This window comes from Antechinus flavipes, chromosome 6 (assembly GCF_016432865.1).
Source record: "Antechinus flavipes isolate AdamAnt ecotype Samford, QLD, Australia chromosome 6, AdamAnt_v2, whole genome shotgun sequence".
Classification (NCBI taxonomy): domain Eukaryota; kingdom Metazoa; phylum Chordata; class Mammalia; order Dasyuromorphia; family Dasyuridae; genus Antechinus; species Antechinus flavipes.
Genome location: NC_067403.1, coordinates 149673306 through 149699622, shown reverse-complemented (window position 1 = coordinate 149699622; position 26317 = coordinate 149673306). Strand labels below are relative to the sequence as shown.

Below are 26317 nucleotides of genomic sequence, written 5' to 3'. Positions count from 1 at the left end.
GTATGACCATGGACAAGTCACTTAACTCCAACTGCCTCAGCAAAAAGAAGAGAAACAAACAGAAAAGCGAGAGAGAGGTCTGAGCTGAGCAAATCGTGGTAATAGCAGTCCCAAAAGTCTCTCCTTCCCCTTCCTTTTCCACTCCCCTGCCTCCACCCACCAAAATCGTTATTTCCTATACAACACATCAGGACTTGCACAAAGAGTGGACGGGGGCCATTCTTTCTCCAAGCTTATATATTAATAGAGTATGGTCCAATTACTATTTAGCCTCATGTGCTTGGGACCTCAGTGCATCAACTCAAACCTCAGCCCATTACAATTCTGTATATGAAAATTTCACTTAATTACTAAAAAAAATGTTTTAGAGCCAAACCTACCCTTGTTCACTTGTGGGACTTCAATTATATTTACCTGCTAGTTAGCAAGTCAGATTTCCAATATTCTAGATACCTGTATCAACCCCACATCAGGTCCCTGAAATGGAATGTACTGAAACTTAAGAGGTGGCCTTGAAGCCAGGAAAAGATAAGAACGACATTCATCTTTTGAGGGTATGTTCTACCCAAGTTCCATGTCTAATTTTTAAGTTTGCTGTTTACCTTCTTGACGATTGTTTCAGGACTTCTCTTGTAAAGTATCCAGTTTTCTGCTTATTTTTCTCAATTTGACTTCAATCAGAATACATTAATGGAACTTATTGCAATGTCTTTTTATAATTGCCTACTTCAGCATCTTGGTTTCAAGTTCAAATCCTTACTCCATTGTCCTAGAATAGATCCACTCAACTGAGAGCAAGACAAAACTATTTGAGTTGGATAGTAGTCTTTAGTCAACATCTCATGTTACCTATGTGACTACTAGTTGTCTTAGCTTCTGAGTAGTAAAACTGGATAGCTAGAGGCTATCCAGAGATAGCTAGGAGACATGAGGGATATAAAATTGAATTGTTAGATCAGTGATCAGATCTGTCTTTGACATTCAGTTTGCTGTGAGACTCTGGGAAAAATCACATACATAATCTTTCAATTTCCTCATTTGTAAAGTGGGGATAAGAATAGTACTCTCATAGAGTTGTAAAGATTAATAGATAATATATGTGAAATCTTCCACAAACTTTAAAGTACTATGTAAATGCTAGATATCATTGTCCAACATTGTTATGAAATCACTAGTGAGAATTGGTGCAGTTGGTATATAACTGTATTCAGGCAAAGGGAGCTGCTGACATAACTAGTGAATTTAATATAACTTTATATTAGTTTGGACCCAGTTTAATCTGAAAGGGGAGAAACTTGGGGTAAAGGGATAGGTGTGACATGACCATCAGAGATTTTCCAAATTAGAATGGGTTTCTGGGAAAGCTGGGTTCTCCTTCACTGGATCTGTTAAAGACCTCTGCTTATCAAGGCCAAGGTTTCCCCCTGCTTCCAGAGACATCTCCAGAGGGCTTCCTTCCCTCACTTAAACCCAACTTGCTATCATGTCATGGCAACCCCTCCTTTATGTCACGTTCTTCAAGCAAGAAGAACAAACAACCTTAAAGTAGGCAAAAAGTATAATCAGCAAAACAGGGTTCTAATATGAACTATTAGGCACAGAAAAGATTCCTTTCAATGAGGTGATCAATTATGTTCTATGCCTCTTGTGTGCAAAACCCAAAAGTTTAGAGTCCTGCTCTTGTCGAGTTGACTTTCTTTTTGGGGAAACAAGGACTTGCTCACGGCTTCAGCAATTGAGGTCAAGAAAGGGGCGGGGAGTGGGGGAGCCTTAAATAAGAGAGGGAGTTTTAAGAGGGGGAAGGGCATTTAGGCACGGGGATCGGGCAAAGGAGCACAGAATATGGGCCAACGCATAGGGGGCCTGAGGAGACAACTATAGCAGGAAAGAGCAATCCGAGGACCTCAAAGAGCCTCAGACACGTGGGAGTCCCTGCGTAGCGGAATGAGGTGCTTCCCATCCCCTTGGGGTCAGCTCGATAAACATCGCCTCCTAGCCGCGCTGACCCTCTCTAGCTGGCCTGAGAGCTTGACCAGCTGGGCCGTCGTCAGCCTTCTTCCTTCCTAGCCCTGGGTGGGTGGGAGGAGACCCCGGGGACTTGGCTCCTCTGGGCCGAGCTGCAGGGGGCGGTATCCCACGCCTTCACTCCTTTCGGCTAACCATGGCTAGGGCGACCGCCAGCTGTTTGCAGATTCTAGGGAAGGGCCTGACCTGCACAACTTCTCCCTGGTGCTCGCGCGCGCCCTCCTGGACATTCGAATGAGCGCGCGCACCTGCGCCTAAACAGCTGGCTAGAGGGGATGGGGTCCCGAGCCTGACCCCGCCCCCTTTTCGTTCCTCTCAACCTTCGGATCTCTCCGCTTCTCACTCAAAGGAGGATTGGAAGGCTAGTCGAAGGCCGGAAGACAAGAGAAAGCCCGGCTTTTACTGTTCACACCCTCCGCAGGCTGTTGGGGGCCCGGGGAAGGAGGTTTTCGGGCAGTGGTGGCTTTTTGACACGTCTCGGTCACGCCCGTTGCCTGTGATAGAGCCCCGAGGAAGGGAAATCTTCCCGCAGAATGTGTGCTTCCACCTGAATAGGGTAGGGTGGGGTCCTGGGGGCCGGGGGCGGGGAGAAGGGCAGTCAGCCTCTATGGTCCAGGCCCGTGCTCCTCTCCGTCGGTCTCCTCGTGCCCTAGTCACGCGCCCCGCATCTGCGCCACTGCCCGGCGTCATCTTCCTCCCTCCCAGCGCCACCCCGCAGCGGGTGGTCGGCAGTAGTCCGGGATGTACGACAGAGCTCCCCGGGAGATAACGCTGGCCAATTCCACTAGCACTGATGTTCACGTGGGGCCGGGCTCCTACCAGGTGCCTTTCCAGAAGGAATTCGTGTCAGGTAAGAGCCACAGAAGCCCTGTCACGTCATATGGGAAGCACACTGCTCTCTCCCTATCAATCAATCAAGCGTTTAATACTTCGCAATGACATAGACAAATATAATACGGCCCCTCTGCCAAAGAGCTTACATTCCTTTTTTGAGTTACTACTTGAAGGACTGCATTTAAGAATACTTAGAAAGATTAAACTTAGTCAATTGATGCACTGCACCTTTTTTTTTCTTTTAAAGAAAATAAAAATGAGATGAAGATTTTTTTTTCCTTTTTTTTTTTTTAAATAACTTTTTATTGACAGAACCCATGCCAGGGTAATTTTTTACAGCATTATCCCTTGCACTCACTTCTGTTCCGATTTTCCCCTCCCTCCCTCCACCCCCTCCCCCAGATGGCAAGCAGTCCTTTACATGTTGAATAGGTTACAGTATATCCTAGATACAATATATGTGTGCAGAACCGAACAGTTCTCTTGTTGCACAGGGAGAATTGGATTCAGAAGGTAAAAATAACCCAGGAAGAAAAACAAAAATGTAAATAGTTAACATTCATTTCCCAGTGTTCTTTCTTTGGGTGTAGCTGCTTCTATCCATCCATGATCAACTGAAACTGAGTTAGATCTCTTTGTCAAAGAAATCCACTTCCATCAGAATACATCCTCAAACAGTATCTTTGTTGAGATATATAATGATCTCCTGGTTCTGCTCATTTCACTTAGCATCAGTTCATGTAAGTCTCTCCAAGCCTTTCTGTATTCATCCTGCTGGTCATTTCTTACAGAACAATAATATTCCATAACGTTCATATACCACAATTTACTCAACCATTCTCCAATTGATGGACATCCTTTCATTTTCCAGCTTCTAGCCACTACAAACAGGGCTGCCACAAACATTTTGGCACATACAGGTCCCTTTCCTTTCTTTAGTATCTCTTTGGGATATAAGCCCAATAGAAACACTGCTGGATCAAAGGGTATGCACGGTTTGATAACTTTTTGAGGATAGTTCTAAATCACTCTCCAGAATGGCTGGATATGTTCACAATTCCACCAACAATGTATCAGTGTCCCAGTTTTCCCACATCCCCTCCAACATTCCGCATTATCTTTCCCTGTCATTCTAGCCAATATGACAGGTGTGTAATGGTACCTCAGAGTTGTCTTAATTTGCATTTCTCTGATTAATAATGATTTGGAGCATATTTTCATATAGCTATAAAGAGTTTTAATTTCTTCATCTGAGAATTATCTGTTCATATCCTTTGACCATTTATCAATTGGAGAATGGCTTGATTTCTTATAAATTAGAGTCAATTCTCTATATATTTTGAAAATGAGGCCTTTATCAGAACCTTTGACTGTAAAAATGTTTTCCCAGTTTATTGTTTCCCTTCTAATCGTGTCTGCATTTGTTTTGTTTGTACAAAAACTTTTCAATTTGATATAATCACAATTTTCTATTTTGTGTCAATGGTGATCTCTAGTTCTTCTTTGGTCATAAATTCTTCCCTCTTCCACAGGTCTGAGAGGTAAACTATCTTATGCTCTTCCAATGTATTTATAATGAGATGAAGATTTTTGTTGCAAAGTAAAATTTATAACAAAAATTTTGCCTTAATGCATAATGACCAGATTTCCTATTTAGACAACAATCTTAAATTTTGATTTCCTGAATCTGCTGATAGTACTCCTGCCTAAATGTTGCTTTTTGACTCACTTTGCCATGTCTTAGGCATTCTGTCTTCCTCATTCTCTTTTCTTGCCGTTTTCTAAATCTTTTTTTCCTTGATGAAATAGCAATACTTGTCTTCCCAGAGCTAAGTTATTAGTGATCTCTTGAGTGCCAGATCTAATGGCAGTCTTTCTCCTTCTTAAGCTTGTTGCAGCCTTTGACACTGTTGCTCAACCTTCCCTCCTTAATACTTTTTTCATTCTAGGTTTTGGGAATACCACTCTCCTGATTCCCCAACTACCTAAGGACTGCGCAATCTTTTTTGTTAGATCTTTATCTAGAGCAGGCCTGCTAAGTGTGATGTCCAAAAGGACTATGTTCTGCTAACTCATCTCTTTTCTCTATACTGTTTCATATGTGGTGATATCTGTTCAAATAAATTCAATTTAACAATAAAATATTGATCCTTGAGGCAGCTAGGTATGACAGTGGATAGAATACAGGGTCTGAATTATACATCCTCCTGAGTTAATGGGCCTCAAACCCTTAACTGAGCAAATCACTGAATCCCTCTTTGTCTCAGTTCTTCATCTGTAAAATGGGAACACATTGGAGAAGGAAATGGTAAACTACTCCAGAATCTTAGTCAAGAAGACCTCAAATGGGATCACAGGGAATCAAAGGCAAATGGAAAAAACAAAATGATGATACTTTTCAGATCTCCTTCTCTACCCCATAACCTCTTTGCTGACTTGAATTGCATTTCCAACTGCTCATTGGACATCTTAAACTGGAAATGTCCAAAATTGAACTTGTAACATATATATGTGTATACACACACACACACACACACACACACACACACACACACACACACAGTGTTTCACAAATCTTAAATTACTGCATTACTATATTGATAATGTTATTTGGGGTTCACTCCTCCAGAAATGGCAGTCTCAGGCAGTGACTTTAAATCATTAAAGCAGTCATTAAGCAGGCCTCTGGTTGACTGATTCTACAAAGGGATGGGAAGTTGGAGGAGGGGCAGGGAGATAGGAGTTGAGAAGGTTGAAAAGACTGGGAACTGGGAGTAAAGTGAAGAGTATAGATGAATTAGTACAAACACTTTGTCATTCTTAGAAAAATGGATTTTTAAAAAGCCAACACCGAAGAGGTAGTTAATAGCTTAATCTTTATATTCTCTGCTATGTATTGTTTTTGTGATCCTGAGTAAGTCACTTAATCTCTCTGAGCCTCAGTTTCCTCATATGTACAGTGAAGATAAAAATAGTTGCATGACTCTTTTAGAGTTCCCCCACCTCTCACCCTCCCTTTTAAGAAAATGCTTTCTAAAATGCAAAGCACTATAAAAAAAAGGTAGTGTTACTATTTTTGGGCACTGGAATTTATCATTTCTGTTGTCTCTATCAAATTCTTCTCTTTCTCTCCAGTCATTCCCACTCTTACCCTCGGTCTTTTCCTATCTATTGGTGTCCCTTACAGACAGATCTGTGTTTCCCTATCTTTTTTGAAATTCAATTCATTTTCTAATTTTAATCAATGAAAATCTGTGTTCTCTCTCTCCCACCCTCTTTCTCCTCCCCCATCCATTAAGAAAGGAAAAAAAAAACCATCACAAGCATATAGTCAATAAACAAATTCTTGAACTGGCCATGTCAAAAAATAAAAAGACTCATTTTGTCTTCTGACTCATCACCTCTTTGTCAGAAGGTCAGTAGCATGCTTTATCATGAATCCTCTAGAATCATAGTTGGTTATTGTGTTGATTAGAGCTCTAAAGCATTTTAAAATTATCTGAATTATTATTTAGAATTATCAAAATCATTAAACAAAAATAGTATTTTATAAATTGTACTTCTGGCTTACTTCATAGTAAGTCTTCCCAAGTTTTTAAAAACTATTCCCTTTAACATTTTAAAATATTATAATAGTATCATCTTACATTCATATGCCATAATGGTTCAGTCATTCTTTAATTGATAAACATCCCCTCAGTTTTCAATTTTTTTCCCCTAATAAAAGTTGTCATAAATACTTTTGTACATATGGGTCCTTTTTGTCTTTTGATCTCTTTGGGGTATAATTAATATTGGTTTCAATGGGTTGGAGAGTATTCACATTTAATTAACTTATAGGGCACAATTCCAAAAAACTTTCAGAATGGTTAGACTAATTCAAAGCTCCACCAACAGATAAATGTACTTGTTTCTCCATAATTCCTCCAATATTTGATATTTTCTTTGTCATCTTTGCTGATTTGATGGTTATGAATTGGAGCCTCAGAGTTGTTTTAATTTGCATTTCTCTAGGTAATGATGAGCATTTTTTTTCACATGACTATTGATAGTTTAATTTCTTTCTCTAAAACATCCTTCCTTTGAAAATATTTCCTTTGACCATACATCTATTGTGGGGGTGGTGGTGGTGGCTCTTATTATTTTAAATTTGAATCTCTTCCCTATATATCTTAGAAATGTATCTTCTCCATCCTTTTAAAAAATTCCCACTTGATCATATTCTCCTTGCCAGCCATCTCATCTCAAATGTTCCTATATACTGCAATCACTGCCTCCAATTCCTCTTCTCTCACTCTTTTCTAAACCCTTGGAATTTGGTTTCTCATTTTATCATTCTAGTGAAACTAAGCTTTTCAAAGTCATTAATGATTATTGATCTTTTTTTATTCATCTATCAACAATCTCTCTCTCTCTCTCTCTCTCTCTCTCTCTCTCTCCCCCTCTCTCCTTCCCTCCTTCCCTCCTTCCCTCCCCCTTCCCCTCTCCCCTCCTATATATGTCTGCCTGTGTTTGTTTGTTGTTTTCTACTTGTTTTTATGAGCTAAAGTCTCCCCTTTTCTCTATTTTGCCAAATAAGAACCCAGGAAAAAGAAAATTAATTACAAACATATATAGTCAATTAATCAAAATAAATTTCCATGTTGGCCACATAAAAATGTTTATTTAATTTTGCATCGAGTTTTTTAGCTTTCTATAAAGAGAGAAGTAGCACATGTCCTTGTTATTACACCAATAAAAGTTCAGCATAATAATATTTCATCATATTCATATACTATAATTTGTATCCATTCCCAAATTTATAGGCACAATCTCAGATTCTTATTCTTTGTCACCTCAAAAAAGAGCCATAAATATTTTTGTCCAGCTCAGAGTTTCGTTTTAAACTAATTTGTATGATCATTATGACTATTTGCTAAATATTAATCAATTACTTCCTTTAATCTACTCTCCCTCCAATTTCTCCTGTCCCCCTTTCTCCTCTACCTTTGTTGAGTGAAAATTATTTCTATACTCAACTGTGTGTTTTATGTATATTTTTCCTTTTGACCAGTTGAAAATGAGGTTCAACTACACTCCTCTGTCTTCTCTTTTTTCTCTATAGATAGCTACTCTAATTATGTGAAATCACTTTTCCTGAACTTCCTTTCCTTTCTCTCCCTCTAATTCTTTCTTACATGTATTCCTCTTCTTCTAGAAATTTAGATCAAATCCTTCTATTTTCCCAAGATCATCAAGACATAACAGAACTATTCTTTTTCCTTTTGGTCACTCTCCTAAGTTTTTGTTACAGTAGTATCTTCTGGTTCTCCTTTCTATTCCTTTTTTGCCTATCCCCCCCCCCCCACCCCCAAAGGCCCTTTTTTCTCCAGGAGCACAAGCCCAGCTTCTGTAGAAGGCCTTCTTGGATTCCCCAAACTTTAATGCCTTCTTTCAGATTATCTTTCCTTCCTTTCTATCTCTCTGTTTCTGTCTCTCTCTCCATCTATATATGTATTATATGTTCCTATTATTTATATATTGCCCCTCCCATTAGAATGTAAGCTCCTTGAGAGCAGATTATTCCTGTGCCTTTCTTGATATCCACAGTACTTTGCACAATGCCTAGAATATTGACTAAAATGCTTAACAAATATTTACTGACTGACTGTAGTCCAATATGTTATATAGTTGATTCATTATAACCTCTCATATACTAATTGATATTAAATGTAGTGATAAGTAAAATAAGTAAGATAAGTACTGATTTATATTACCAAATATGATACTTTCTTTTCAGAACTTGTTATTTATATACTAGTGTATGGTGTCTATATTGTATAGACTCAACATTTTAGAGTGGTGAAAAATGATCTTCTTGACTTAGATTTCAAACTGTTTTTTTTTTTTTTAATCAGGCGGCAATTTTGTTTTTGTTTTTTCTTTTTCAGATGGCTATGCTCCATTTCTTTCTTTCGTATCCCGAGAAAGTGCTTTTGTTACCCCTTTCACTGAGGATGATGCTCCAGGACCAGCTCACTACAATATTAAGAAGATAAAGGTAAATTTATGATTCTTGCTAGTGATATCTTTTAAAGATTTTTTTGGTTGCCATTCACTTTTTTATACTATTGCCATTTCCTAAAATATCCAGCCTTATGAAAAAGTAAAACAGATAAGTAAAACTGACCAACATAGCAATATTCTACACCCATCTTCCCTTTTTCTTCCAATACAGGAGAGGATGATTTTCTTTTCTCTGGTACCAAGGTTGTTCATTTAGAGTAATTTTTATCTGTTTTACAGTTTTTTCCTTTATAACATGTTTTACAGTACCATGATTAAGAAAATTTTGAAATAGTTTATCTTAAACTATATTAGGAGTTGACAAAAATAAGAAAAAAGTTTTATGTTTCATTACTGAACTAAAATTTTAATGTACAAATTATTCATCACAATCATAAAACATAACAGATTTGTGCCTTATTGCTGAGTGTATTTAGGGGAAGGACTGAGGAGGAAGGTAAGAAGAGACATTTTGAAAGAAGGATAACAGAAGGAATAAATATGTCTGAAATTTTTGAGAATTACATTCTTCTCCACTTCACTTTTGGTCAATGTATAATGCAGGTATTGGTGCATTAGGACTGATTTCTTTGAGTTAAAAAGATTGAAATATGGTTTTCTATAATGGACCAAAATGTTACTTGTCAAGTTAATCTCTCATATTGTTATATTTTCCCTTTTAACATCTTTCCCTTTAAAATTCAGATTTGGGGAGGGGGGAAAAGTGTTATTAACTCAGTAGTCCCTCAGTTATTTAAAGGTCCCTCTTAAACATGATATCTTTGTCTTTAAATCATTTTCATTTCCCTACATACCCATTGGCTCTCTCTGTTCTCTACCCAGAGAATCAACCTCTGTAGCAAAGAAATAAAAAGGAAGAGAGAAACCAATAATAGTTCAGTTAACTAGCATATATTTATTTAAACATTTTTTTAGTAATAGCTTTTTGCTTTCAAAATACATGGAAAAATAGTTTTCAACATTCATCCTGGCAAAACCTTGTGTTCCAAAATTTCCTCCTTACTTTCTTAATTTGCATTTCTCTGATCAATGGTGATTTGGAACACTCTTTCATATGAGTGGAAATAGTTTAAATTTCATCATCTGAAAATTGTCTGTTCATATTCTTTGACCATTTATCAATTGGAGAATGGCTTGATTTCTTATAAATTTGAGTCAATTCTCTATATATTTTGGAAATGAGGCTTTTATCAGAACCTTTAATTGTAAAGATGTTTTCCCAGTTTGTTGCTTCCCTACTAATCTTGTTTGCATTCATTCTGTTTGTACAAAGGCTTTTTAATTTGATATAATCAAAATTTTCTATTTTGTGATCGGTAATGGTCTCTAGTTCATCTTTGGTCACAAATTTCTTTCTCCTCCACAAGTCTGAGAGATAAACTATCCTATGTTCCTCTAATTTATTTATAATCTTGTTCTTTATGCCTAGGTCATGGACCCATTTTGATCTTATCTTGGTATGTGTGTTATTAGTTATTTTCAAAATATATAATTATCACCTGTGGTAATGACACAATACTCTTGCTATATTAGCTATTGTCACAAACATCCTTAGTATTAATTGGATTATACAATCTGGTTGACTGTACTATCCACAAAACCAGGTCATCTCTGGACTAGGTTGCCACATTAATCTGGACAAATTGACTTGTGTTGCATTACTGATCAAGGTCTTTAACTCAGCCACGTTATGTAAGTTTCTCACAGTGATATTACTCTGATAAGTAGTGCAATTCAGCAATTCCAGAGGAGAGTTGGAATCTAGTCTCTAATTGTCACTGCCTACAGTTCCAGATCTAATTGCCCGGAACCCCTCTAGCTCTCAACACTCTTTTTTATTTTCACGAGTTACTTGTAAAACATTTTTTTTTACATTTGTTTTTAAAACTTTGAGGTCCAGATTTCCTCCCCTCCTTCTTGCCCCTATTCATAGCCCTTATTAAAATAAAGCACATGTGAAGTTTCCAAAAAAGTCATGTCACGAAAGAAAAAATATATATTATTTCCCCCAAAAAGAAACCCTAAAGAAAAATAAAATAAAAAAAAGTATGCTTCAATCTGTACCCAGACACAATCAGTTCCCTTCCTGGATATATACTAGTCTTCATATGTCCTTCAGAGCAGTCATGGATCTCTGCATTGCTGAAAATAGCAAAGTGATCCACAAATGATCATTCTACAATATTGCTCTGACTTTACACATAGTACACTACACTTTGCTTGAGTACATGGATGATTTTCAAGTTTCTTCTGAGAGCATCCTGCTCATCATTTCCCATAGAACAGTAATATTCCATCATAATCACATACCACAGTTTATTCAGCCATTCCCCAATTGATGGGCATCCCCTCAATTTCCAATTTTTTGCTCTGAGAAGAGAGCTGCTGGAAATATTTTAGTGCCTATAGGTTCTTTTCCATTTTAATTTTTATCTCTTTTGGGATTCTTACCTAATAGTGTTATTGTTAGGCCAAGGGATATGCATGATTTTATAGCTCTTTGGGTATAGTTCATATTTTTTATCATTTATCAATTGGGAAATGGCTGTTTTTTATATAAATTTGATTCAGTTCCCTATACATTTGAAAAATGAGGTGTTTATCAGAGAAAGTTGCTTCAAAATTCTTTTCCCAATTGTTATTGCTAACTGTATTATTTATTCTATTTTTTCTTTTCCTTCCACCTAGTTGTCCTCAAAAGTGTTTTGCTATTGACCACCCCCTTCCGCAATATGCCCTCTCTTCTATCATCCTTCACCTTTCTCATATCCTCTTTCCTTCTTACTTTTCTTCAGGGTAAGGTTGAATATGTATGTTATTTCCTCTTTGAGCCAATTCTGATGAGAGGAAGATTCTCTCCCTCCACTGTAAAAGCCTTTTCTTTTATGGCAGGTAATTTACACCATTCCACTTGTCCCTTTCCCATTCTCCCAGTATAATTCTTTCTCAACCCTTAATTTTATTTTTTTAGGTATCCCTTTATATTCAATTCAGATCTGTGCCCTTTATTTATATATAATCTTAATAACTTATGTAATAAAGAGAAAGTCCTAATGAGTTACAAGTATCAGCCTCCCATGTAAATAGATAAAACTTATTAAGTCCGTTGTTATATCACTTTCCTGATTACCTCCTTTTGCTTCTTCTGAGTCCTGTATTTGAAAATCAGTTTTTTTATTCAGCTTTGTTCTTTTCATCACAAATGCTTGAAAGTCCTCTATTTCATTGAATGTCTACTCCTGAAGAATTATACTCAATTTTTCTGGGTAAGTGATTCTTGGTGGTAATCCTAGCTCTACTACTCTCTGGAATATCACATTCCTAGCTCTCTAATCCTTTAATGTAGAATCTGTTAAATCTTTATGTTATCCTTATTGTGGCTTCACTGTTGTTTCTTTCTGGATGCTTGGAGTATTTCTCCTTGAACTGGAAGTTCTGGAATTTGGCTATAATATTCCTAGGAGCTTTCATTTTGGGACTTTTTTTCAGGAAGTGATCAATGGATTCTTTCAATTTTACCCTGTGATTCTAGAATATTGGGAGAGTTTTCCATAATAATTTCTTGAAAGATGATGTCTAGGCTCTTTTTTTTTTTTGATCATAGCTTCCCAGTTGATTCAATAATTTTAAAATAATACCTACTGCCCTGGGCAAGTCACTTAATCTCAATTGCCTCAGCAAAATAATAACAATAACAATAACAATAACAACAACAACAACAACAATAATCTCTTGTATCTTTTCTCCAGGTCAGTTATTTTTCTACTGAGATATTAAACATTATTTTCTATTTTTCATCCTTTTCATTTTGTAAAATTTCTAATTTTCCAATAATTATTTACTTCAGTGAGCTTTTGTACTTCCTTTCGCATTTGGTCAAATTTGCTTTTTAAGGCATTCTTTTTCTCATTAGCTTTTTTATTTCTTTTTACAGCCTGCTTAATTCTCTTCCCAATTTTCCTTCTATTTCTTTTGATTTTCAGAATCCCTTCTCAGCTCTTCCATGGCCTGCGAACAATTCTTATTTTTCGTGAATGCTTTGGATGTAGCATTTTGACTTTGATATCTTCTTCTGAGTGGGTGGGTTTTTTCTATTTAATAAACAGCAGTGGTTCCCTGTCATCTGTCGAATCAGTTGCAAAATTCTGTTTAGTATTCAAAGCCCTTTATAATCTACTTACCCTCTGGCCTTTCCAGTCTTCTTAGATCTTATTCCTTGACATATTCTGATCCAGTGATACTGGACCTGAATTGTTCTTTGAAAAAGACAGTCCCTCTCCTGCTTGCAGGCATTTTCACTGGCTGTCTTCCCCCTTCCCCTCCCATCTGAAAAGTTCTTCCTCTTTATCTCTTTCTGTTGGCTTCCCTGGCTTTCTTCAAGTTCCAGCTAAAATCCCACCTCCTCTAATTCTAATCCTTCCTTTTGTTGTTTATTTCCTATACATTCTGTATACAGTTTGTGCATTGTTATTTGTTGTCTCCTCTATTAGATTGTGAGCTGCTTGGAATCAAGGACTATAATTTGCCTTTTTTTTTTGTATCCCTAGCACTTATATCAGTGTCTGAAACATGGTGAACTCTTAATGAATGTTTATTGACTGAATTATCTTAAATATCTAATGAGGAGAACTAATTGGACTGATAGGCAAAGAAACATATTTTTAATTTAAATTTTTTTAGATAACATACATACATTCATTTTTTTTACATGTTTCCATGTATTGTATTGGGAGAGAAAAATCAGAATAAAAGGGAAAAATGAGAAAGGGAGAAAAAAAACAGAAGAAAGAAAAGGTGAAAAAGTATACTTTGCACTTTGAGTCTCCATAGTTTTCCCTCTGGATTCAGATCAGATCAGATTTCTATCCAAAGTTTTTTGAAATTGCCTTGAATTACTGAATTGTTGAAAAGAGCCAAGCCTATCACCATTGATTATTGTATTGTGTTACTGTGTACAATGTTTTCCTGGTTCTGCTTACTCCACTCAGTATCAGTTCATATAAGTGTCTAGGCTTTTTTGAAATCAGCCTGTTCATCATATCTTATAGAAGAGTAATATTCCATTGTTTTCATATACCATAACTTATTCAACTGTTCCCTGATTGGTGGGTATTTTCTAATACTTTGCACCAAAGAGCTGCTAAAAATATTTTTGCACATGTGGATCCTTTGCCCTCTTTTATGCTTTATTTGGGTTACAGACCTAGTAATGCCACTGCCGGATCAAAGGGTATGCACAGTTTTATAACTCTTTGGGCATAGTTCCAAATTGCTCTCCAGAATGGCTAGATCATTTCACAACTCCAACTAGGTATCACCATTCCAGTTTTCCCATATCTCCAGTAACATTTATCATTATCTTTTCCTGTCATCTTAGCCAATCTGATAGGTGTGAGATATTTTAATTTGCATTTCAACTCAGAGAAATTAATGATACATTTTTTTGAAATACTAAATATTTCTCAACAAAAAAGCAGAGTTCATACCCTGATAACAGTTAATAAAATATTAACAGGAAGAAACATTCTTTAACTTGAGTCATAGACGTTTTTAAGATTTTTTTTGTAATTAAAAAAAAATAAATTTTAAACAATGGGTTTAGCAAATGGTGGCTGCAGCTATTAGTCAAGGAATCATCTATACTTAGATTAAAGAATGTTATTTTTGTTGTTCTTTCCAGCCTCAGTTTTGCCCACAATCTGCAATTGTTGTCTCTGTTGTACTCTTTGGGAAAATGAATGAAATATGGTTCTTTCTACACAGAGAGTTTATTTGATCAGACTTTGATAGAATTGATTAGATACTTACTAGCATGTAATCTTCTGATTTTTCACAGGCCAACAATATGCATTATAGAGCCTTCCAGAGAGAACATCTTTTCTCCATTACTTTTCTCTTATATACTCTTATTTCTCATACTGACTGATGCTATTTTGAATTTGGAACAACCATACATGCCTCTAAGCACTAAAAAATAAGCAAAACAGCAGTATAATAATTAAATATTGATCATGTGAATATCAGAGAATTAGGAATGTTTGTTATTAGTTATTTTCTTTTTTCTTTTTTTTTAATTTAATTTTATTTAATAATAACTTTGTATTGACAGAATCCATGCCAGGATAATTTTTACACAGCATTATCCCTTGCAATCACTTATGTTTCGTTTTTTCCCCTCCCTCCCTCCCCCCCCGCCCACGATGGCAAGCAGTCCTATATATGTTAAATATGTTGCAGTATATCCTAGATACAATACATATTTGCAGAACCGAACAGTTCTCCCGCTGCACAGGGAGAATTGGATTCAGAAGGTAAAAATAACTCAGGAAGAAAATAAAAAATCAAATAGTTCACATTCATTTCCCAGTGTTCCTTCTTTGGGTGTAGCTGTTTCTGTCCATCATTTATCCAATGAAACTCAGTTAAGTCTCTTTGTCAGAGAAATCCACTTCCATCAGAATACATCCTCATACAATATTGTTGTCGAAGTGTATAATGATCTCCTGGTTCTGCTCATTTCACTTAGCATCAGTCCATGTAGGTCTCTCCAAGCCTCTCTGTATTCATCCTGCTGGTCATTCCTTATAGAGCAATAATATTCCATAACATTCATATACCACAATTTACCCAGCCATTCTCCAATTGATGGGCATCCATTCATTTTCCAGTTTCTAGCCACTACAAATAGGGCTGCTACAAACATTTTGGCACATACAGGTCCCTTTCCCTTTTTTAGTATCTTTTTGGGGTATAAGCCCAATAGAAACACTGCTGGATCAAAGGGTATGCACAGTTTGATAACTTTTTGGGCATAATTCCAGATTGCTCTCCAGAATGGCTGGATTCGTTCACAACTCCACCAACAATGCATCAGTGTCCCCGTTTTCCCGCATCCCCTCCAATATTCATCATTATTTTTTCCTGTCATCTTAGCCAATCTGACAGGTGTGTAGTGATATCTCAGAGTTGTCTTAATTTTCATTTCTCTGATCAATAGTGATTTGGAACACTCTCACATGAAAGAGTCTTTCACGTGAGTGGTAATAGTTTCAATTTCTTCATCTGAAAATTGTCTGTTCATATCCTTTGACCATTTATCAATTGGAGAATGGCTTGATTTTTTATAAATTTGAGTCAGTTCTCTATATATTTTGGAAATGAGGCCTTTATCAGAACCTTTAATTGTAAAGATGTTTTCCCAGTTTGTTGCTTCCCTACTAATCTTGTTTGCATTCATTCTGTTTGTACAAAGGCTTTTTAATTTGATATAATCAAAATTTTCTATTTTGTGATCGGTAATGGTCTCTAGTTCATCTTTGGTCACAAATTTCTTTCTCCTCCACAAGTCTGAGAGATAAACTATCCTATGTTCCTCTAATTTATTTATAATCTTGTTCTTTATGCCTAGGTCATGGACCCATTTTGATCTTATCTTGGTATGTGTGTTATTAGTTATTTTCAAAATATATAATTATCACCTGTGGTAATGACACAATACTCTTGCTATATTAGCTATTGTCACAAACATCCTTAGTATTAATTGGATTATACAATCTGGTTGACTGTACTATCCACAAAACCAGGTCATCTCTGGACTAGGTTGCCACATTAATCTGGACAAATTGACTTGTGTTGCATTACTGATCAAGGTCTTTAACTCAGCCACGTTATGTAAGTTTCTCACAGTGATATTACTCTGATAAGTAGCGCAATTCAGCAATTCCAGAGGAGAGTTGGAATCTAGTCTCTAATTGTCACTGCCCACAGTTCCAGATCTAATTGCCCGGAACCCCTCTAGCTCTCAACACTCTTTTTTATTTTCACGAGTTACTTGTAAAACTTTTTTTTTTACATTTGTTTTTAAAACTTTGAGGTCCAGATTTCCTCCCCTCCTTCTTGCCCCTATTCATAGCCCTTATTAAAATAAAGCACATGTGAAGTTTCCAAAAAAGTCATGTCACGAAAGAAAAAATATATATTATTTCCTCCAAAAAGAAACCCTAAAGAAAAATAAAATAAAAAAAAGTATGCTTCAATCTGTACCCAGACACAATCAGTTCCCTTCCTGGATATATACTAGTCTTCATATGTCCTTCAGAGCAGTCATGGATCTCTGCATTGCTGAAAATAGCAAAGTGATCCACAAATGATCATTCTACAATATTGCTCTGACTTTACACATAGTACACTACACTTTGCTTGAGTACATGGATGATTTTCAAGTTTCTTCTGAGAGCATCCTGCTCATCATTTCCCATAGAACAGTAATATTCCATCATAATCACATACCACAGTTTATTCAGCCATTCCCCAATTGATGGGCATCCCCTCAATTTCCAATTTTTTGCTCTGAGAAGAGAGCTGCTGGAAATATTTTAGTGCCTATAGGTTCTTTTCCATTTTAATTTTTATCTCTTTTGGGATTCTTACCTAATAGTGTTATTGTTAGGCCAAGGGATATGCATGATTTTATAGCTCTTTGGGTATAGTTCATATTTTTTATCATTTATCAATTGGGAAATGTGTTTTTTATATAAATTTGACTCAGTTCCCTATACATTTGAAAAATGAGGTGTTTATCAGAGAAAGTTGCTTCAAAATTCTTTTCCCAATTGTTATTGCTAACTGTATTATTTATTCTATTTTTTCTTTTCCTTCCACCTAGTTGTCCTCAAAAGTGTTTTGCTATTGACCACCCCCTTCTGCAATATGCCCTCTCTTCTATCATCCTTCACCTTTCTCATATCCTCTTTCCTTCTTACTTTTCTTCAGGGTAAGGTTGAATATGTATGTTATTTCCTCTTTGAGCCAATTCTGATGAGAGGAAGATTCTCTCCCCCTCCACTGTAAAAGCCTTTTCTTTTATGGCAGGTAATTTACACCATTCCACTTGTCCCTTTCCCATTCTCCCAGTATAATTCTTTCTCAACCCTTAATTTTATTTTTTTAGGTATCCCTTTATATTCAATTCAGATCTGTGCCCTTTATTTATATATAATCTTAATAACTTATGTAATAAAGAGAAAGTCCTAATGAGTTACAAGTATCAGCCTCCCATGTAAATAGATAAAACTTATTAAGTCTGTTGTTATATCACTTTCCTGATTACCTCCTTTTGCTTCTCCTGAGTCCTGTATTTGAAAATCAGTTTTTTTATTCAGCTTTGTTCTTTTCATCACAAATGCTTGAAAGTCCTCTATTTCATTGAATGTCTACTCCTGAAGAATTATACTCAATTTTTCTGGGTAAGTGATTCTTGGTGGTAATCCTAGCTCTACTACTCTCTGGAATATCACATTCCTAGCTCTCCAATCCTTTAATGTAGAATCTGTTAAATCTTTATGTTATCCTTATTGTGGCTTCACTGTTGTTTCTTTCTGGATGCTTGGAGTATTTCTCCTTGAACTGGAAGTTCTGGAATTTGGCTATAATATTCCTAGGAGCTTTCATTTTGGGACTTTTTTTCAGGAAGTGATCAATGGATTCTTTCAATTTTACCCTGTGATTCTAGAATATTGGGAGAGTTTTCCATAATAATTTCTTGAAAGATGATGTCTAGGCTCTTTTTTTTTTTTGATCATAGCTTCCCAGTTGATCAATAATTTTAAAATAATACCTACTGCCCTGGGCAAGTCACTTAATCTCAATTGCCTCAGCAAAATAATAACAATAACAATAACAATAACAACAACAACAACAACAATAATCTCTTGTATCTTTTCTCCAGGTCAGTTATTTTTCTACTGAGATATTAAACATTATTTTATATTTTTCATCCTTTTCATTTTGTAAAATTTCTAATTTTCCAATAATTATTTACTTCAGTGAGCTTTTGTACTTCCTTTCGCATTTGGTCAAATTTGCTTTTTAAGGCATTCTTTTTCTCATTAGCTTTTTTATTTCTTTTTACAGCCTGCTTAATTCTCTTCCCAATTTTCCTTCTATCTCTTTTGATTTTCAGAATCCCTTCTCAGCTCTTCCATGGCCTGAGAACAATTCTTATTTTTCGTGAATGCTTTGGATGTAGCATTTTGACTTTGATATCTTCTTCTGAGTGGGTGGGTTTTTTTTTTAATATTTCTTGTTGTCATAGTAACTTTCTGTGATTAGAATCTTTTTCTGTTGTTTACTCATTTTCCCAGGGAATTTTAAAATACTATTTGGTTTTTCCAAATATATGCAACGATAGTTTTCAACACTCATGTTTGCAAAACCTTGTGTGCCAAATTTTTCTCCCCCTTTCTCTCTCCCTCCCATCTTAAGACAGTATGCGATCCAATATAGGTTAAGCATGTGTAATTCTTCTAAACATATTTCCATATTCATCATGCTGTGCAATAAAAATTAGATCAATAACTCAGTTCCAATTGATCAATGATGGACACCCAGAGAAGGAACACTGGGAAATGAGTGTAAATTGTTTGCATTTTTGTTTTTCTTCCCAGGCTATTTTTACCTTCTGAATCCAATTCTCCTTGTGCAGCAAGAGGACTGTTTGGTTCTGCAAACATATATTGTGTGTAGGATATACTACAACATATTTAATATGTATAAGACCGCTTGCCATCTAGGGGAGGGAGTAGAGGAAGGGAAGGGAAAAGTTGGAGCAGAAATGAATGCAAGGGATAATGTTGTAAAAAATTACCCATGCCTATGTTCTGTCAATTAAAAAATTATAATAAAAAAAGGAAAAAAATAGATCAAAAAGGAAAAAAAATAAGAAAGGAAAAAAAAAAACCAAGCAAACAAATACAACAAAAAGATAAAAACACTCTACTTTGATTTACATTTAGTCTCCACAGTTCTCTCTCTGGATGAGGATTTATAATACAATATCTTGTATTTAGTAAGTAAATTTATCTAATTATCTGTTTGGCAATTTCCTAATTAGCTGTTTCACTGAGTGGATGCCTGTTATTTGGGGGATGGTGAATAAATTATGATATATGTATATTATGGGATTTTATATATAAGAAATATAAGAAATGATCAACAGGTTGATTTCAGACAGGCCTGGAGAAAGTTACATAAATTGAGGCTAAGTGAAATGAATGGAACCAAGAGAACATTGTACACAGTAACAAACAGTTTAAGGGATGATCAACTATGATGGACTTGGTTCTTCAACAATGAGGTAATTCAAGGCAATTACAATAGACTTATGATGGAGAGAGTCATCTGTATCCAGAAAGAGTACTGTGGAGACTGAATATGGATTATAATATAATATTTTCATTTTTTTTGTTGTTATTTGGTTGCATTTTCTTTCTCATTTTTTCCTTTTTGGTCTGATTTTTTTTGTGCAGCATGATAAATGTAAAAATAAATGTACAAAAATAAATTTTGTAAACAAAATTAAACATGTTTAACCTTTATTGGATTATTTGCTCTCTAGGGGAGGAGAGGGTAGGAGGAAGGAAGGGAGAAAAATTTGGGACACAAGATTTTGCAAGGATGAATGTTGAGAACTATCTTTACATGCATTTTGAAAATAAAAAACTGCTATTAAAATTGAATAAAAATAATTAGCTGGGTTTTTTTGAGTAGAGAATTGAATTTGGAGGACTTCCGACCAAGATAGCAGTGAAGACAAACACATTCACTTAAGCTCCGTCTTTTCTCTCAGAATAATTTATTTCATTATAAGCCTCAGATTTAGTTCTTAACTGGAAAAAAAAACACACACACAAATAATTACCAAGAGATGATATCCTTGAAATTTGCCAGAAAAGGTCTGTTTTTGCTCGAGGGTGGGGATGGTAAGATTGGGCACAAACTGAAGGCAGGTAGCGGCAGCACAGTAGACAGAGTAAGGCACGTAGCTCACATCTGAGCAGACTGGAGTGGGGTAGGGTGTAATCGCAGCGGTTTCTGTGGGGAGAAATTTACTACAGTGTTGGCTACTTTGCTCTGGCAGCAAGCCAGTAGACAAGCAGAGAAGCTAAAAACAGGGGGTAAAGACTATAACCCAAGTGTCTTTTGGGACCTGGCCACACCACCCAGAGTATCTCAACACGCTCACAGAGTCTCAGAGTGCAGATGCAGCGCAGCCATTGCTGTCCTGCTAGTGCCTCGTTGCTGCCCTCTGCAATCTGTGGAGGAAGCTAGGTAATGTCATCCAGCAGCAGCCCCCAGTCCCCCCCCCCCCCAAAAAAAAAATAGACTGTCTCCAGATGAATCCCCAAATGGGGATATGATCTTGTCCTCAATACACAAGACTCTCATAGAAGAAATTAAAAAGGCTCTCACAAGAGAACTAGAGGAAAAATGGGAAAAGGAAAGGGAAACTTGGGAAGAGAATCTGGATAAGTCATTCCACTCATTTAAAGATACAGTGGATAAAGAAATCAAATCCTTGAAAAACAGAGTTAGTGAATTGGAAAAAGAAAATAGCTCTTTAAAAAATAAAATTGGTGAAATGGAAAAAAATTCCATAGTACAGAACAATTCACTTAAAAACTCGATTGGACAATTAGAAAAAGATATAAAAAAAGTGAGTGAAGAAAATAACTCATTAAAAATCAGAATTGAACAAATGAAAATGAATGACTCAAGGAGACACCAAGAATCAAACAAAACCAAAAAAAAGAAACAATGGAAAAAATGCCAGATACCTTCTTGGGAAAACAACAGACCTGGAAAATAGATCTAGGAGAGATAATCTGAGAATTATTGGACTTCCTGAAAAATATGATGAAAAAAAGAGCCTGAACACTATTTTCCAGGAAATTATCAAAGAGAACTGCCCAGATGTTATAGAAACAGAAGATAAAGTAGACATTGAAAGAATTTATTGATCACCTACTGAAAGGGACCCTAAAATCAAAACTCCAAGAAATATAGTGGCCAAATTCCAGAACTATCAGTTGAAGGAAAAAAATACTGCAAGCTGCTAGAAAAAATCAATTCAAATATGGAGGAGCCACAATAAGGATTATTCAGGATCTAGCAGCATCCACATTAAAAGATCAAAGGGCCTGGAATATGATATTCCAAAAGACTAAGGAACTTGGTATGCAGCCAAAAATAACTTACCCAGCAAAAATGAGCATCTTTTTCCAGGGAAGAAGATGGACATTCAATGAAATAAGTGAATTTCATCTATTTTAGATGGAAAAAAACCGGAACTAAACAAAAATTTTGATCTACAAATATAGAACTCAAGAGAAACCTAAAAAGGTAAAAAGTAATCTTGGGAACTATATTTCTGCTATAAAGATATATAAAGAACACATGTATACTTTGTTCTAGAAACTAGAAGTGGAAAGGAAATTGTACCAGAAAAAGGGTAAAGTGGGAGTATTATATCTCACAAAGAGGCAAAGGAAACCTATTATATCTGAGAATGGAAGGGGATGAATATAGTGTGTATCTTACTGCCATCAGAATTGGCTTAAAGAGAAAAATATTAGACATATTTGATTTATGGTGAAATTTCTCCCACCTCATTGAAAAGTGGGAGGGGAAAAGTGAAAAGGGAAAGAGTAAATTAAGTGGAAGGGAATACAGAAGTTGTGAGGAAAAGGGGTAAGATAGGGGGAGGAACTCTTTAAGGTGGGGAGAGGGATACTAAAAAGATAGGGCTGTGAGAAGCAAGTGATGCTCACAAGTTTAATACTGGGGAGGCTAAGGGGGAAGGAAAGGAGAAAAGCATAAGCAGGGGTTAACAAGATGACAAGTAATACAGAATTGTAATTAACCATAAATGTGAATGGAGTAAACTGCCCCATAAAAAGGAAGTGGCTAGCAAGCTGGATTAAAAGCCAGAATCTTACAATATGTTATTTACAGAAAACACACCTAAAGTAGGGCGATACATATAAAGTAAAGATAAAAGGTTGGAGTAGAACCTACTATGAAGTAAAAAAAAGCAGGGGTAACCATCCTGATCTCAGATCAAGCAAAAGTAAAAATTGATCTAAAGAGTAGCATAGATAATGAGGCAATATCAATAATAAACATATATGCACCAAGTGGTGTAGCATCTAAATTCTTAAAAGAGAAATTAAGAGAGCTGCAAGAAGAACTAGACAGCAAAACTACAATAGTGGGAGATCTCAACCTTGTACTCTTAAAATTAGATAAATCAAACCACAAAATAAATAAGAAAGAAGTCAAAGAGGTAAACAGAATACTAGAAAAGTTAGCTATGATAGATCTTTGGAGAAAACTAAATGGAGATAGAAAGGAGTACACTTTCTTCTCAGCAGTTCATGGAACCTATACAAAAATTGACCATATATTAGAACATAAAAACCTCAAACTCAAATGCAGTAAGGCAGAAATAGTAAATGCATCCTTTTCAAACCACAATACAATGAAAATTACATTCAATAAAAAGCCAGGGGAAAATAGACCAATAAATAATTGGAAACTAAATAATCTCATACTAAAGAATGATTGAGTGAAACAGCAAATCATAGACATAATTAATAACTTCACCCGAGAAAATGACAATAATGTGTGGGATGCAGCCAAAGTGGTAATAAGGGGAAATTTTATATCTCTACAGGCCTGCTTGCATAAAATAGAGAAAGAAAAGGTCAATGAATTGGGCTTGCAACTAAAAATGCTAGAAAAGGAACAAATTAAAAACCCCCAGTCAAACACTAAACTTGAAATTCTAAAAATAAAAGGAGAGATCAATAAAATTGAAAGTAAAAAAAAAAAAACTATTGAATTAATAAAACTAAGAGTTGATTCTATGAAAAAATGAACAAAATAGACAAACCCTTAGTAAATCTGATTTAAAAAAAGGAAAGAGGAAAATCAAATTGTTAGTCTTAAAAATGAAAAGGGAGAACTCTCCACTAATGAAGAGGAAATTAGAGCAATAATTAGGAGTTACTTTGCCCAACTTTATGCCAATAAATTCGATAATTTAAATGAAATGGAAGAATACTTTCAAAAATATAGCTTGCCCAGATTAACAGAGGAAGAAATAAATTGGCTAAGCAGTCTCATTTTAGAAAAAGAAATCGAACAGGCTATTTACCAACTCCCTAAGAAAACATCCCCTGGACCAGATAGATTTACATGTGAATTCTACCAAACATTTAAAGAACAATGAGCTCCAATGATATATAAACTATTTGAAAAAATAGGGATTAAAGGAGTCCTACCAAATTCCTTTTATGACACAGACATGATACCTAAACCAGATAGATTGAAAACAGAGAAGGAAAATTATAGACCAATATCCCTAGTGAATATTGATGCTAAAATCTTAAATAAAATCTTGCAAAAAAAATTACAGAAAATAATTCCCAGGATAATACACTATGACTAAGTAGGATTTATCCCAGGAATGCAGAGCTGGTTCAATATTAGAAAAACTCTTAGCATAATTGACTATATCAATAACCAAATTAACAAAAACTATATGATCATCTCAATAGATGCAGAAAAAGCATTTGATAAAATCCCAACATCCATTCCTATTAAAAACACTTGAGAGTATAGGAATAAGTGAACTTTTCCTTAAAATAATCAATAGCACTATTTAAAACCATCAGTAAGCATCATATGTAATGGGGATAAACTGGAACCATTCCCAATAAGATCAGGAGTAAAACAAGGTTGCCCACTATCACCATTACTATTCAATATTGTATTAGAAGTGCTAACTTTGGCAATAAGAATTGAAAAAAATAAAGGAATTAGAATAGGTAATGAGGAAACCAAATTCTCACTCTTTGCAGATGATATGATGGTATACTTAGAGAAACCCAGAGATTCTACTAAAAAGCTATTAGAAATAATCCACAATTTTAGCAAAGTTGCAGGATACAAAATAAATCCACATAAATCCTCAGCATTTTTATACATCACTAACAAAATTCAACAGCAAGAGATACAAAGAGAAATTCCATTCAAAATAACTATCAATAGCATAAAATATTTGGGAATCTATCTACCAAAGGAAAGTCAGGAATTATATGAACAAAATTATAAAACACTTTCTACACAAATAAAGTCAGATTTAAAAAATATTAAATGCTCTTGGATGGACCAAAAGAATATAATAAAGATGACAATACTCCCTAAACTAATCTATTTATTTAGTGCTATACCAGTCAGACTCACAAGAAACTATTTTAATGACCTAGAAAAAATAACAACAAAATTCAACAAAAGGTTGAGAATTTCAAGGGAATTAATGAAAAAAAAATAAAATGAAAGTGTCCTAGTTGTACCTGATCTAAAACTATATTATAAAGCAGTGGTCACTAAAACCATTTGGTATTGGCTAAGAAATAGATTAGTTGATCAGTGGAATAGGTTAGGCTCACAGGACAAAATAGTCAATAACTATAGCAGTCTATCCCAACTTTTGGGATAAGAATTCATTATTTAACAACACTGCTGGGGAAACTGGAAATTAGTATGGCAGAAATTAGGCATGGATCCACACTTAACATTGTACAGCAAAATAAGATCAAAACGGGTCCATGATTTAGGCATAAAGAACAAGAGTATAAATAAATTAGAGGAACATAGGATAGTTACCTCTTAGACTTGTGGAGGAGTAAGGAATTTGTGACCAAAGATGAACTAGAGATCACTGTTGATCACAAAACAGAAAGTTTTCATTATATCAAATTAAAAAGCCTTTGTACAAACAAAACTAATGCAAACAAGATTAGGAAGGAAGCAACAAACTGGGAAAACATTTTTACAGTTAAATGTTCTGATAAAAGCCTCATTTCCAAAATATATAGAGAATTGACTCAAATTTATAAGAAATCAAGCCATTCTCCAATTGATAAATGGTCAAAGAATATGAACAGACAATTTTCAGATGATGAAATTTAAACTATTTCCACTCATATGAAAGAGTGTTCCAAATCACCATTGATCAGAGAAATGCAAATTAAGACAACTTTGAGATACCACTACACACCTGTCAGATTGGCTAAGATGACAGGAAAAAATAATGATGAATGTTGGAGGAGATGTGGGAAAACTGGGACACTGATGCATTGTTGGTGGAGTTGTGAACGAATCCAACCATTCTGGAGAGCAATCTGGAATTATGCCCCATCTTATCTCAAGAAATTAAGCCATTCTCCAATTGATAAATGGTCAAAGGATATGAACAGACAATTTTCAGATATATATCCCAAAGAAATACTAAAGAAGGGAAAGGGACCTGTATGTGCCAAAATGTTTGTGGCACCTCTTTTTGTGGTGGCTAGAAACTGGAAAATGAATGGATGCCTCTCAGTTGGAGAATGGTTAGGAAAATTGTGGTATATGAATGTTATGGAATATTATTGTTTTGTAAGAAATGACCAGCAAGATGAATAGAGAGGCTTGGAAAGACTTACATGAACTGATGCTAAGTGAAATAAGCAGAACCAGGAGATCATTATACACTTCAACAATAATA

General features: G+C 35.4%; 1 protein-coding gene across 2 annotated transcripts in view; it reads left to right on the top strand.

Annotated features, from left to right (window-relative positions):
• The first annotated feature begins 2422 nt into the window (after positions 1–2422).
• Positions 2423–26317, top strand: part of STPG2 (sperm tail PG-rich repeat containing 2) — a 686155-nt gene continuing 662260 nt past the window's right edge. For both annotated transcript variants that reach the window (XM_051967542.1, XM_051967543.1), the window contains exons 1-2: positions 2423–2875; positions 8790–8899. In XM_051967542.1, coding sequence (XP_051823502.1) covers positions 2767–2875; positions 8790–8899 — 219 coding nt within the window. In that variant the 5' untranslated portion in view covers positions 2423–2766. The remainder of the gene's footprint in view (positions 2876–8789; positions 8900–26317) is intronic.